At 43.8% G+C, this 13,223-nt stretch overlaps 1 protein-coding gene across 3 annotated transcripts in view; it reads right to left on the bottom strand.

Annotated features, from left to right (window-relative positions):
- LOC134354564 (BTB/POZ domain-containing protein 7-like) overlaps nt 1-13,223 on the bottom strand; it is a 176,273-nt gene that overhangs the window by 114,956 nt on the left and 48,094 nt on the right. For all 3 annotated transcript variants that reach the window (XM_063063489.1, XM_063063491.1, XM_063063490.1), the window contains exon 4: nt 3,171-3,379. In XM_063063489.1, the coding sequence (XP_062919559.1) occupies nt 3,171-3,379 (209 nt within the window). The remainder of the gene's footprint in view (nt 1-3,170; nt 3,380-13,223) is intronic.

Raw genomic sequence — 13,223 nt, 5'->3', positions numbered from 1 at the left:
TGAACACACCTAACAAACTCCACCCCATCTAAACCCCTTGTTCTAAGAACACGCCAATTGCTATTTGGGAAATTAAAATCTCCCACCACAACAACCGTTATTATTACACCTTTCCAGAATCTGTCTCCCTATCCGCTCCTCAACGTCCTGCCGTGCCCCCACCTCTTCTGCTTCCCTCCCTGTCCTTTCTGAAACATCTAAAGCCTGGCACTTGAAGTAACCATTCCTGCCCCTGAGCCATCCAAGTCTCTGTAATGTTCACAATATCATAACTCCAAGTACTAATCCATGCTCGAAGGTCATCCGCTTTGTTCATAATACTCCTTGCATTAAAATAGTCACATCTCAAACCACTGGTCTGAGTGCGTTGCTTCTTGATCACCTGCTTATCATCCCTCTCACACTGTCTCCAACCTTTCTCTATTTGTAAGCCAACCGCTTCTTCAGTTTGGTTCCCCCCCCCCCCCAGCAATCCTAGTTTAAACTCTCCCCAACAGCCTTAGCAAACCTCCCTGCCAGGCTATTGGTCCCCTTCGGATTCAAGTGCAACCCGTCCTTTTTGTGCAGGTCACTCCTGCTCCAAAAGGGATCCCAATGATCCAAAGATCTGAATCCCTGCCCCCTGCTCCAAATCCCTCAGCCACGCATTTATCCTCCACCAGCTCTATTCCTATACTCACTATGGCGTGGCACAGGCAGTAATCCTGAGATGACTACCTTTGTGGTCCTGCTTCTCAAATTCCTTCCTAATCCCTGTAGTCCGCTTTCAGGACCTCCTCCCTTTTCCTGCCTATGTGGTTGGTACCAATATGTACCACGACCTCTGGCTGTTCTCCTTCCCACTTCAGGATATCTTGGATGCGATCAAAAACATCCCGGACCCTGGCACCTGGGATGCAAACTACCATCCGTGCTTCTTTTCTGCGTCCACAGAATCACCTGTTTGTCCCCCTAACTATAGAGTCCCCTATCACTGCTGCCATCCTCCTCCTTTCCCTACCCTATCTGACTGTTACCCACTTATCTGTCTCCCCATGCCCCGGTGTGACTACCTGCCTATAGCTCCTCCCTATCACCTCCTCATTCTCTCTGACCAGACGAAGGTCATCGAGCTGCATCTCCAGTTCCCTAACACGGTCCCTAAGGAGCCGCAGCTTGACACACCTGGCGCAGATGTGGCCGTCCGGGAGGCTGGGAGTCTCCCGGACATCCCACATCTGACACTGAGCACAGAGAACCGTCTTCACACACATTCTTCCTGTCTGTATTCTACTTAGGCAACCTACCCCACCTTGACCTGTTAACGCCGAAGCCCCGTTGAGCCAAAGCCTCCCTACTCTGTCTCCCTCTACTCTGTCACTTGCTCTATAAGGCTGTCTCCTTTTAAATTCTTCTCACCGTTCACACTGGCTGACATACACGCGCTTACGCAGTCGTGTCCCAATCAAACCACTGAAGAAATAACCGTCTCCCTTTAAACTCTTCTCGCTGTTCTCACTGGCTGACATCCACATGCTTGTGCAGTCACGCCCCGATCAAACTGCTGAAGAAATAATCCACTTTTAAAAACAGTAGTAAGGTAGTGTTTATGGGTTCAATGTCCATTTAGAAATTGGATGGTAGAGGGGAAGAAGCTGTTCCTGAATCATTGAGAGTGTGTCTTCAGGTCCCTGTACCTCCCTCCCATCGGTAACAATGAGAAGAGGGCATGTCCTGTGTGGAGGGAGTCCTTAATGATGGATACCGCCTTCCTGAGGCACCGCTCCCTGAGCTGTTCTGGATACTGCAGAGGCTAGTACCCAAGATGGAGCTGACTAATTTTACAACCTTTTGCAACTTACTTCAATCCTGTGCAGTAGTCCCTCTCCATACCAGATGTGATGCAGCCAGTTAGTGTGCTCTCCATGGTACATTAATAAAAGTTTGAATGTTTTAGGTGACAAACCAAATCTACTCAAACTCCTAATGAAATATAGTTGCTGCCTTGCCTTCTTTACAGCTGCATCAAAATGTTGCAACCAGGTTAGGTCGTTAAGAAACATCTTCTTCCCCTCCTCCATCAGATCTCTGAATGGACAATGAACACTACCTCAATTTTTTGTGCTCTTTTTGCAATATTTCAATTATATATTGTTCTGCCCTTTGGGCAATTCATTTATGTCTTTGTATGTGACTAATCACATGCAGCTTTTATTTTAATGAGTAGTTTCTGATGTGTATTAGATCACTTTCTGTGCAGACAGGAAGTGTTAAGTAGGAAAGCACAGTGGTTGATAGAAGTCCAGAGGTTTATGTTAGAAGTGCAAGTTTCTATCCAAAGCCATCCTGCTGTTCCCCAGCACAAACACTGCTTGTAAGTTGATGCTATATTGTTTAGAAGTTAATCTGAAGGTTTCAATAAGAGTTTGCTGAAATTGAATGTTATTTTCAAGTTTAATCAACACTAAGCTAGATGCTAACTGTTTACCTGTAGTATTGTCAGAATCTTATATTTTGTGTGAATAAAACAACATGGTAATTTCACTGTATTTTGTTGTTTTTCCATTTTGCTCCTTATCCACTATGTCATATCATTGAGTCTGCAATAAACCCAAGGAGCTAGGACTCCATACGCTGACTCTCATGTCATTTTTGAATGGAGTTTGGCTGACTGTCTAATTGATGTGACAACACCTCAGCAAGGACAGTACATCTATATTTCTTATAATAATTTACATAAACAATGCTGCTGCAAAACAACAAATTTCATAACATACAAGACATTAGAGCAAAATTAGCACATTCAGCCCATCAAGTCTACTCGTTATTTGATCATGGGCTGATCCATTTCTCTCTCACCCCATTCCCCTGCCTTCCCCCCCACCCCACCCATAACCTTTCACGCCCTGATTAATCTATCAACCTCCACCTTAAATATACCAACATTACTTGGCCTCTATAGATTTGCCACAATCTGGATAAAGAAATTCCTCCTCAGCTCCATTCTAAAAGGACACCCCTCTATTATGAGGCTGTGCCCTCTGGTCCTAGTCTCCCCCACCATAAGAAACATCAACTCCACATCCATACGCTAGTGATACAAAACCTAATTCAAATCTTGTTATCTTTCGTTAACAAATCCCTCAAATACACAAGCTGGAATTCATTAACTGATGACAGAAGTCCAGTACCTGCAGGTAGTCTGACTGGATGGCTGCCATCAGGTGCTCCTTACTGAGCTCCAAGAGACTGTCTGAAGCGATGATATTACTGAACTCCTCACAGAGGAAATGCAGCATCTGCCGATGGACCCACTTGGATCCATAAGGTTGCGAACTCCACTTCAGGATAGTCACTAGTGAGTCCAGCGTAACGCTCTCAACAATCAGATCTTCACAGCCTGTATAGAAAATTATATGTGAATTAGATACAACAGCAGCAAAAAACACCATCTCCTTTATAAATCAATCTCAAACCATTTGTTTTTATTTCACTGCTATTTCTCCCCCACCCCCCATTTGACTCCCAAAACTCTATGATCTTGGCAATGGCTTTCTCCAGGTATGTCATTTTCAAACTCAGTTATACGTGTTCAGGACAAAGAAGCGGGCAGGAAAAATCATTGTGGTCACCACCCACCCTGCAAACTGTCTTTTCCAAAATCTTGCTTCTAAAAGTGCTCTAGGGCTATTAAAACAAAAATCACGTCACCTTCAAATTTTTTTCCGCTAGGCAGTTAACTTGATGAAACATTCTAGTTAGTGACCTTCCCACCCCCCCCCCCCTTATGTATTAGCACCATCACTGCAGTGTAAACATTTTAAACTCCTTCTATAAGGCTGGTCACATTGTAAATACATGCTGGTATTTGTGTACATGGTATTCCACATCTATCCTTTAACTTCTTACTCTATTTTTTTATATAATTCTTTATACTCTGAATGTTGATTTTTGTGTTGCATGTTGCACCCTGACCAACGCACCACAGCAAATTCCTGATACATGTAAATAAAAGCTTGTTAAAAGATTTGCAGTCATACGTGTAAATAAAAAGAACACAAATTTAAAAAATTGTTAAAAGGTCTGCAGTACACAAGCTGTCCAAACCCAACCCATTGCAACTCTTAGGGTATTTCACTCAAGCACCATTCTCTTATTTTTGATCACAAGGCATAAAGCAGAATTCAGCAATTCGGCTTACTAAGTCTGGTCCACTAATTCCATCGTTACTATTTACTAGCAATTTGTGTGCATTGCTTTGGATTTCCAGCATCTGCAGATTTTCTCATGTTTATAATTACTGTTACTTCTGATTTTTGTTTGGGAAAATAGTGCAACAGTTTGGGATTGTGCTCCACTACGGTCACTAACTAATCCGGATCCTGCCTCCAATTGCCCCACCACATCTACAGCAGATATGTATGCCAAGGAGGTGCCACATCATACTTGTGCTTCAGGAAGACCAATCAATATACTTTAAATCATCTAAGGCCAGCCACAACTTTCTTCTTAGTCTGACTTTCCTATCTTCACTGCTTCAACCTTTAAGTCCACTCCAAAAATTTTGTTCACTGTCAATTTTAAAAAAGGCTTGAATTTGTGTCTTATTCAGTCGGTGGAGTGGGAATAACAGAAACAAAGTAGAATTTTAAATGAATTGTTTTTATGCCATATGATGTGTTTCTGCACAAGTACCTCTGAAACAATGTTGTATGAAATTAGAAACCAAATTCGAAATTAGAAAACCAATTCCCCTCTATTATAATGGTGACAGTAACATTATCATCATGTGCCATGTCATATGATGTGGACGATCTTGGTCTTTCCATGACAATGATTGTTCCTGGCAAATCTTTCTACAGAAGTGGTTTGCCATTGCCGCCTTCTGGGCAGTGGGTTTACAAGACTGGTGACCTCCCCACCCACAATCAATACTCTTCAGAAATTGCCTGATGTCAGTGGCCACATAACCAGGACTTGTGATATGCACCAGCTGCCCATAGGACCATCCATCACCTGCTCCCGTGGCTTCACGTGACCCTGATCAGGATGGGGGTGGGGGTGGGGAGGGTGCTAAGCAGGTACTACAGGATGGCATGGTAGCATAGTGGTTAGCACAATGCTTTACAGTACCAGCAACATGGGTTCAATTCACACTATTACCTGTAAGGAGTTTGCAATTTCTTCCTGTGACCATGTAGGTTTCCTCTTGGTGCTCCAGTTTCCTCCCATAGTCCAAAAGATATACCGGTTGATAAATTAATTGGTCATTGTAAACTGTTTTGTGATTTGGCTAGGATTAAATGGGATTGCTGGGCGGCACATCTTGAAGGGCAGGAAGGATCTATTCCACACAGTGTCTCAATAAATAAAATAAAATCGTTCCCTCGCTTTCTCCCTCTGCCCATCATCCTTCACCTATCCCCCACCAATACTTGCTCCACTCCTCTCCCACCACTGGATGGTGGGGGTCCTCAGCAAGGTCCCACCACCATTTTTATGTTTGCTATCTGCCCTCCTTCCAAGCCTGAAAGGTCTCAACTCAAACCCTGACTGTCCATTTCCTTCCATCGATGCTGCCTGACCTTGCTGAGTTCATCCAGCATTTTGTGTGTTGTACCAGACTGCAGCATCTGCAGTTTCCTGTATCTCCATTATTTCTTACTGGAACAAGGCTCAAATAAAATGTGGTAATAAACATCATTTTTAAGTAATCAAATCTGCCAGAGACCAATGTTCTGCCCCCAAAGTTATTATTCCAGGTCCATATATTCAATGGCAGAGCTGGGAAATGCACAAAAAAGAAAAGCCTAGAAAAAGCAGTGGATCAGCCCAGTCCATCACAGGCAAAGCCCTCCCCACCAAATGAGCACATTTACAAGGAGCGTTGCCACAAGCAAGTAGCATCCATCATAAGGGCCCCCACCATCCAGACCACGCTCTCTTCTCACAGCTGCTATCAGGAAGGAGAGACAGGAGCCTCAGGTCACCATCCAGGCCACGCTCTCTTCTCACGGCTGCTATCAGGAAGGAGAGACAGGAACCTCAGGTCACCATCTAGGCCACGCTCTCTTCTCATGGCTGCTATCAGGAAGGAAGGACAAGAGCCTCAGGTCATACACAGCCAGGTGCCAGCAGGCTCCTGACCTGGATGGGTACTTCAGTCACCTCAAACTGAACTCATTCTACGGCCTATGGACTCACTTTCAAGAACTCTATAGCTCATGTTCTCAATACTTTTAATTTATTTATCGTATTTGATAGTTTGTCTTTTGCACGTTGGCTGTTTGTCCATCTTCGCTTGTGTGCGGTTTTCATTGACTTTATTGTATTTCTTTATATTTACTGCAAATGACCACAAAAAAATGAATTTCAGGGTGGTATATGGTGACGTATGTACTTTGATAAGAAACTTACTTTGAACTTGAAAAGTTTTTTTAATGAGAGTATAACAGCAGAATTAGGCCATTTGGCCCATTGAGTCTGCCCCACCATTTCATCATGGCTGACCTATTTTCTCTCCCAACCCCAATCTCCTGCCTTCTCCCCATATCCCTTCATGTCCTGACTAATCAAGAATATATCAACCTCTGCCTTAAATATACCTAATGACTTGACCTCCATTGCTGGCTGTGGCAACAAATTCCACAGATTTACCACCCTCTGGCTAAAGAAATCCCTCATCTTCATTCTAAATGGACACCCCTCTATCCTGAGGCTGAGCCCCCTGGTCACAGACTCCCCCACCACAGGAAACATCCTCTTCACATCCACTCTATCAAAGCCTTTCAACATCTGATAATGAAGTAACCTTTAGAAGGTCAACCATTCATTGTGCATTTAGCATTCTTTGTGTTTCTACAATCCAGAATGTGTCACAGAACCTCACTCAATTGAAAATTGATACTAAGCCTGTTAAAGGAAGTTTTAGTGATTCAGAAGAATTGGTATGTGTAGGATTCTCAGTAATATTAGCTGGACTGTTAGCTGTTAATTGCCTATTACAAAATGAAGTGTTAAACTAAAATGGTCTTCGTACTGTTAACTGCTGAGCAAGGGGTTCTCTGTAACGGCAATGTTTGGGTTATAGAGTGTGATAATGGAAATTGTATTCATTTGCTAGCAAATGTTATGTTATCTTGTATGTGTGTGCTGAGTTGAGGAGCGCAGGCGTTTTAGGGAGGTGAGCAGACAGGACAGACATGCGGGGAACGGACAGCGGTTCCAGGGCGGCAGATACCAGACTGCAGGGGTTCGGATGGTGGCCGGAGTCTCGGAAGGACGTTGGGGATGGAATCGGAGGCGTGAGCTCCAACGTATTAAAATATTATGTGCACAAAACTGATAAGTTACTTATGCGGCGCCTTTTCTTTTAGTTGTTGCTGCTAACCCATCAGCAAAACTTGCTATAAAGTACAATACTTTACTCGTATTTGGTATATTGTTTAATATTTGTGTCTTGGCTGATCATTGGGTGCCTCACACCGTATCCGCACCAAAGCATTTGCACTGTTTGGCGGGGTCGATGGCTATTCACCCTAGGCAACGGGAGTCAGTTGGGGCAAAGGCCGTTACATATGGAATGAGTCTTATCAAAAAGGGCAGATTGAAATAAAAAGCAGAGAAGTAACGGAATTTCCAAACTACAAGGCCTTGGCTACTGAAGGGATAGCCACCGACCAATTCCAATTGATCAGTGTAGGGAAGGAATCAGGGATGCTCAGAAACTAAATTTGAGATTTCAGAGCACTGCTGGACAATGGAAAGATAGGACACACCTTAAGTACTTAATACTCTCTACTCTACTGCCCGTTACGCTGCTGGCGTTTAGGGCAGCAATGAAGATCTTCCATCTCTGGTGTGGTCAGGGCATCCTTCACTGTGTTAGCAGTTTTCTCTTCATTTTCACCACTGTCAGTCTGCAAGTCCCAGAAGAGTCTCAGGAATACCATCGTACTCAGATGTAGAAGGATACTTCATTGCTGTTTCTGTAACCATTCTGTTTGGCCAGACAGGGTTGTTAGTCCTGAGATGAACCCCCCCCCCCACCCCCCAAACAGAGGACAGATGGACCACTCTTAGTCTGGGCCTCCAGACTCACCAGGACCAACACACCCAAACAGTAAGGCTGATCACTAACCCACCCACAGAGTCAACTGACACTCCTGTGTCTAGCGTCACTTTATGGACATACAATCAATCTGGTTGGTTTGAGTTGTACTCCAATCTTGGCAATCCAACTGATAATGTTTCATCACCATACAAGGAGACATCATCAGTGTATTGTTCACTTGTGGTGTGTTCTCTGGTCATCATTGTGGCGTAGGGAGGGGGGCCTCGTTGCTCATAGTTTGCACATTTTCCAAGTTATTTCATATATATACTTCTCACTTTTAAGATTACAATTGATCACTTTAGTAGGTCCATTTGACATTAATAAAAATATCTAATTAGTCAATCGTTTAGCAGCAACTCAATACATAAAAACATGCAGACATGGTCAAGAGGTTTAGTTGATGTTCAGACTACACATCAGAATGGGGAATGAAATGTGACTGAAGTAACTTTTAACCGTGGAATGATTGTTGGGACCAGATGGGGTGGTTTGAATAACTCAGGAACTGCTGATCTCCAAGGATTTTCATGCACAACAGTCTCTAGAGCAGAGGTTCCCAACCTTTTTTTACGCCATGCGCCAATACCATTAAGTAAGGGATCCGTGGACCTCCGGCTGGGAATCCTGCTCTACAGTTTTAACAGAAAATAGTGCCCACAAAAAAAAAAATCCAGCGTGTGGCAGTTCCGTGGCACACAAAAAAAACCTTGTTAATGACAGAGGTGAATGGCCAGACCGGTTGAAGCTGATAGGAAGGTGACAATAACTCACATACTACGTGTTACACAGTGGTGGGTAGGAAAGCAGCATTCCCCACCAAGGACGCTCACCATCCAATTTTAGCACAGCACAGTACAGACCCTTTGGTCCAAGATGTTATGCTAATCTTTTATTCCAAGATCAATCTTACCCTTCCCTCCTATGTATCCCTCCATTTTTCTGTCATCCATGTGCCTATCTGCCAATAGATTACAGAAGCATTAATGAACTCCAACTGACTTCAGTGGACGATGGAGATGGAAGGTCATCAATGGCTTATGCTCCACCTAGGAGCTAAGGGTGCAAGTTAGTAGGTATGTGCCGACCTAAGAATTTCTTAAATGCCCCAAATGTTTCCATCATCACCCCCGGCAGCGTGTTCCATGCACCCACCACTCTGTAAAAAAAGAACCTTACCTTTATCATATCCCCCAAACTTCCCTCCAATCACCATAAAATTAAGTCCCTTCATATTTGCCATTTCTGCCCTAGCAAAAAAAAAGTCTCTGACTCAATCTATGCCTCTCATCACCTTGTACTTATCTATTAAATCACCTCTCATCCTCCTCCTCTCTAAAGTGGAAAGACCAGCTCGCTCAACCAATCCGCATAAGATCTCTAATAAAGGCAGCTTTTCAGGTAAATCTCCTCTGCACCCTCTCTAAAGCTTCCACGTCCTTCCTGTAATGAGGCAGTCAGAACTGAACACAATATTCCAAGTGTGATCTAACCAGAGTTTTATAGAGTTGCAACGTTACCCCACAGCTGTAATAATTTTATTAACAATTCCATCATCCAATCCAAACAGGCTCTACTGGGTCTGAATAACACCTGCACCATTTTAGAGAATGGAACTTTTAAACAAAACCTTTAAGTGAAGAGTAACACACAAAATGCTGAAGGAACTGAGCAGGTCCTGCAGGATCTATGGAGGGGAATAAACAGTCCACATTTCAGGCTGAGACCCTTCATCAGGATTTGAAAGGAAGGGGTAGAAGTGGTGCAAGGGGAGGGAGTACAAGCCAGCAGGTGATAAGTGAAACCAGGTGAGGGGAGAAGGTAGTAATGTAGAAGCAGCTGTGCAGGTTGACTCTGTGGTTAAGAAGGCATAAGGTGTATTGGCCTTCATCAATCGTGGAATTGAATTTAGGAGCCGAGGATTAATGTTACAGCTATACAGGACCCTGGTCAGACCCCACTTGGAGTACTGTGCTCAGTTCTGGTCACCTCAATAGAGGAAGGATGTGGAAACCATAGAAAGGGTGCAGAGGAGATTTACAAGGATGTTGCCTGGATTGGGGAGCATGCCTTATGAGAATAGGTTGAGTGAACTCGGCCTTTTCTCCTTGGAGCGGTGGAGGATGAGAGGTGACCTGATGATAACTTCACTGAACCATGCAATGCAAAGGTCTACCAGGGGTTCCCAACCTATTTTATGTCATTGCATCTTACCATTAATCAAGAGGGTTCGTGGACCCCAGGTTGGAAACTTCTACATTAGAGCAATTAAGGAGGGGGGTGAAATTTTATAAATCATCTGCAGCTGATGAACTACACCCTAGGGCAGGGATTTCTAACATTTCTTATGCCATGGAAAGTTGGAGTTGGGGCTTTACACTTTGGGTCCTGGTAGAGTCACCCATGCCAAACAGGTCAAAGGGTAGAGGCCAGACTAAGAGCGGCCCATCAGCCCTCTGGTTTTGGACAGTTCAGCTCAAAGCTAACCACCCTGACTGCTGTTTCCTCAACAACTTTGTTTGACCAATGAAGAGTGCTTCTACATCCGAGTGTGACAGTATTCCTGAGTCTCTACCCAGAACTTGCATGCCTGACAGTAGTGAAAACCGAGAAGATGCTACTGACACAATGAAGGAAGCCCTGAAATGGAGGATCCTCACTGCTGCCCTAAATGCCAATGGCAGTATGTACTCCTTACATTAAACAAAGGTCTGTGGACCCCAGGTTGAGAATCCCTAGTCTAGGGGTTTGAATGAGTTGGCTACATAGGTACCAGATGCATTGGCTGTCAGCTCCAAAATATTCACAGAGCAGTAGATAGCACGTGCAACTATTTAGAAACAACAAAATGGGAAAACAAAACTAACAGCTAACTCTTCACTAGAAGGGAAAACAAGAATCTAATCATTAAGTAACAACGGATAGTTAAAGGATAATAATAGGATTGACAACATGGACTGATGAAAAGCAAAACAGATTTAGCAATTTTTTTTTGAAGGCTATAACTGGTACAATAAGTGGGGAACCAGATGTAGTTATGAAACAAAACAAGGGGGCAGGGATTGAGGAAAGGGAAGGTCAGTGCAAATATACTGAGCTGCATATCAGGGAATGAACTGTAACAGTAGGATGCACAGAGATTTTCAGGTTTGGAGGCCATGACTGGTGGAGTGCTGTTGGAAATCAGTGCTCGGATATCATTTAATGATATCGGAGGATTGCTCTATATGCTTCAGTAATTTGGATATTATACTTAATCCACTGGTCCAAGTTTGGCAATGGTTCGCAGGAAATGGTAGGGCACTGAGAAGTGGGACAGAACAGAGGGATTGGGGAATGCAGAACCATAATTCCTCAAAAGTAGAGTCACAGGTAGTCATTTGTTATGTGCTGTGTCATATGACAAAGGCAATCATGGTCTATGCATGACCATGATTGCTCTTGGCAATTTTTTCTATAAAAGTGATTCGCCATTGCCTTCTTCTGGGCAGTGTCTTTACAAGACAGGTGACACCCCCCCCCAGCCATTGTCAATACTCTTCAGAGATTGTCTGGTGACAGTGGTCGCATTACCAGGACTCGTGATATGCACCAGCTGCTCATACGACAACCATCACCTGCTCCCATGGCTTCACTGCCCCTGATTTTTGGGGGGGGGGCGCACTGAGCTGGTGCTACATCTTGCCAAGATTGACCTACAGGCTAGTGGAGGAAAGGAGCACCTTACACCTCCTTCAGTAGAGACAGATCACCACCCCTCCATGCTTGGTCACCGATAGGGAGGATTGTAAAGAGAGCTCTTGGGCTTGTTGGCCTTCATAAATCAGAGTATTGAGTACAAGAGTTGGGATGTTATGTTGAAGTTGTTTAAGATGTTGGTAAGGCCCAATTTGAAGCATTATGGTCACCTACTCACAGAAAAGATTAAGATTGAAAAAATACAGAGAAAATTTGCAAGAATATTGCTGGGACTTGAGGACCTGAGCCCTAGGGAAAGGTTGCATTGGTTAGAACTTTATCCCCTGGAGTGCAGTGGAGAGGAGAGAGGGTACAGATAGAGGTAAAAAGAGAGGGTACAGATAGGGTAAATGCAAGCAGGGCTTTTCCCCACTGAGGTTGGGTGAGTAGTGGATGTGGAATCAATTTTAATATTTAAGAGCAGTTTGGATAAGTACATGGATGGGAGTCATTGGGAATAGGCAGAATGATGGTTCAGCACAGACCAGATGGGCCTATGACACAAAGCTAGACAGCAGTGTAGGTTATGAAGAGGATCCGTAGAAGTGTCAGAGGGATATGGACAGGATATGTGAAATGGCAAGGACAAGGCACACTGAATATGATGTAGAAAAATAAAGTTGTTCACTTTGGCAGATAACAGATAAAACTCAGTACTTTTTCTTTAAAATGTTGAGAGATGTTAGTGTTGAAAGGTACTTTAGTGTCTTGCTACATGAATCAGTTAAAGCTAACTTGTAACAAGGGCAAACAATCAAGAAGTAGAGAAGAACAAAAGCATACAGGGCTTCAGCAAGACATTGTGTGCTGATCTATTCTCCTGATCTTGGGAAGGATACACTCAGAACAGAGGGATAGCAAAGGTTCTGTGGATTGATTCCTGAAATGAGGGAAAATTTGACCTACGAAGACTTGACTCTCCAGGAGTTTAGAAAAATAAGGGCATATAGAGTTCGATGCCTGAGCTGTCTGTAAGGAGTTTGTATGTCTTTCCCGTAAACTGCGGGGCTTTCCTCTGGTGCTCTGGTTTCCTCCCACAGTGCAAAGACATACTGGTTAGTAGGTAAATCGGTCATTGCAAATTGTCCTGTGATTTCTCCTCACTACGCTTTCTAGGATTTCACCATTTCAAAACAAGGCATCTGCTCATCAGGACTTAGATTTGAGGAAGTTCTTCGGAGACAGTGGGAACCCCACAATGAGGCCACCCTCAGTGTGCAGGAGCAACTCCTTATACTTAGTCTGGGTAGCTTCCAACCTGATGGCATGAATATCAATTCCTCCTTCTGGTTTAAAAAAATTGCTTCCCTCTCCCTGTTCTTCTATTCCCCATTCTGACCTCTTACCTCTTCTCACTTGCCCATCACCTCCTCCCGGTAACCCTCCTCCTTCC

This window comes from Mobula hypostoma, chromosome 12 (genome assembly GCF_963921235.1).
Source record: "Mobula hypostoma chromosome 12, sMobHyp1.1, whole genome shotgun sequence".
Lineage (NCBI taxonomy): Eukaryota > Metazoa > Chordata > Chondrichthyes > Myliobatiformes > Myliobatidae > Mobula > Mobula hypostoma.
Note: the sequence above shows the minus strand (reverse complement) of the source record. Positions and strands in the feature narration are given on the sequence as shown.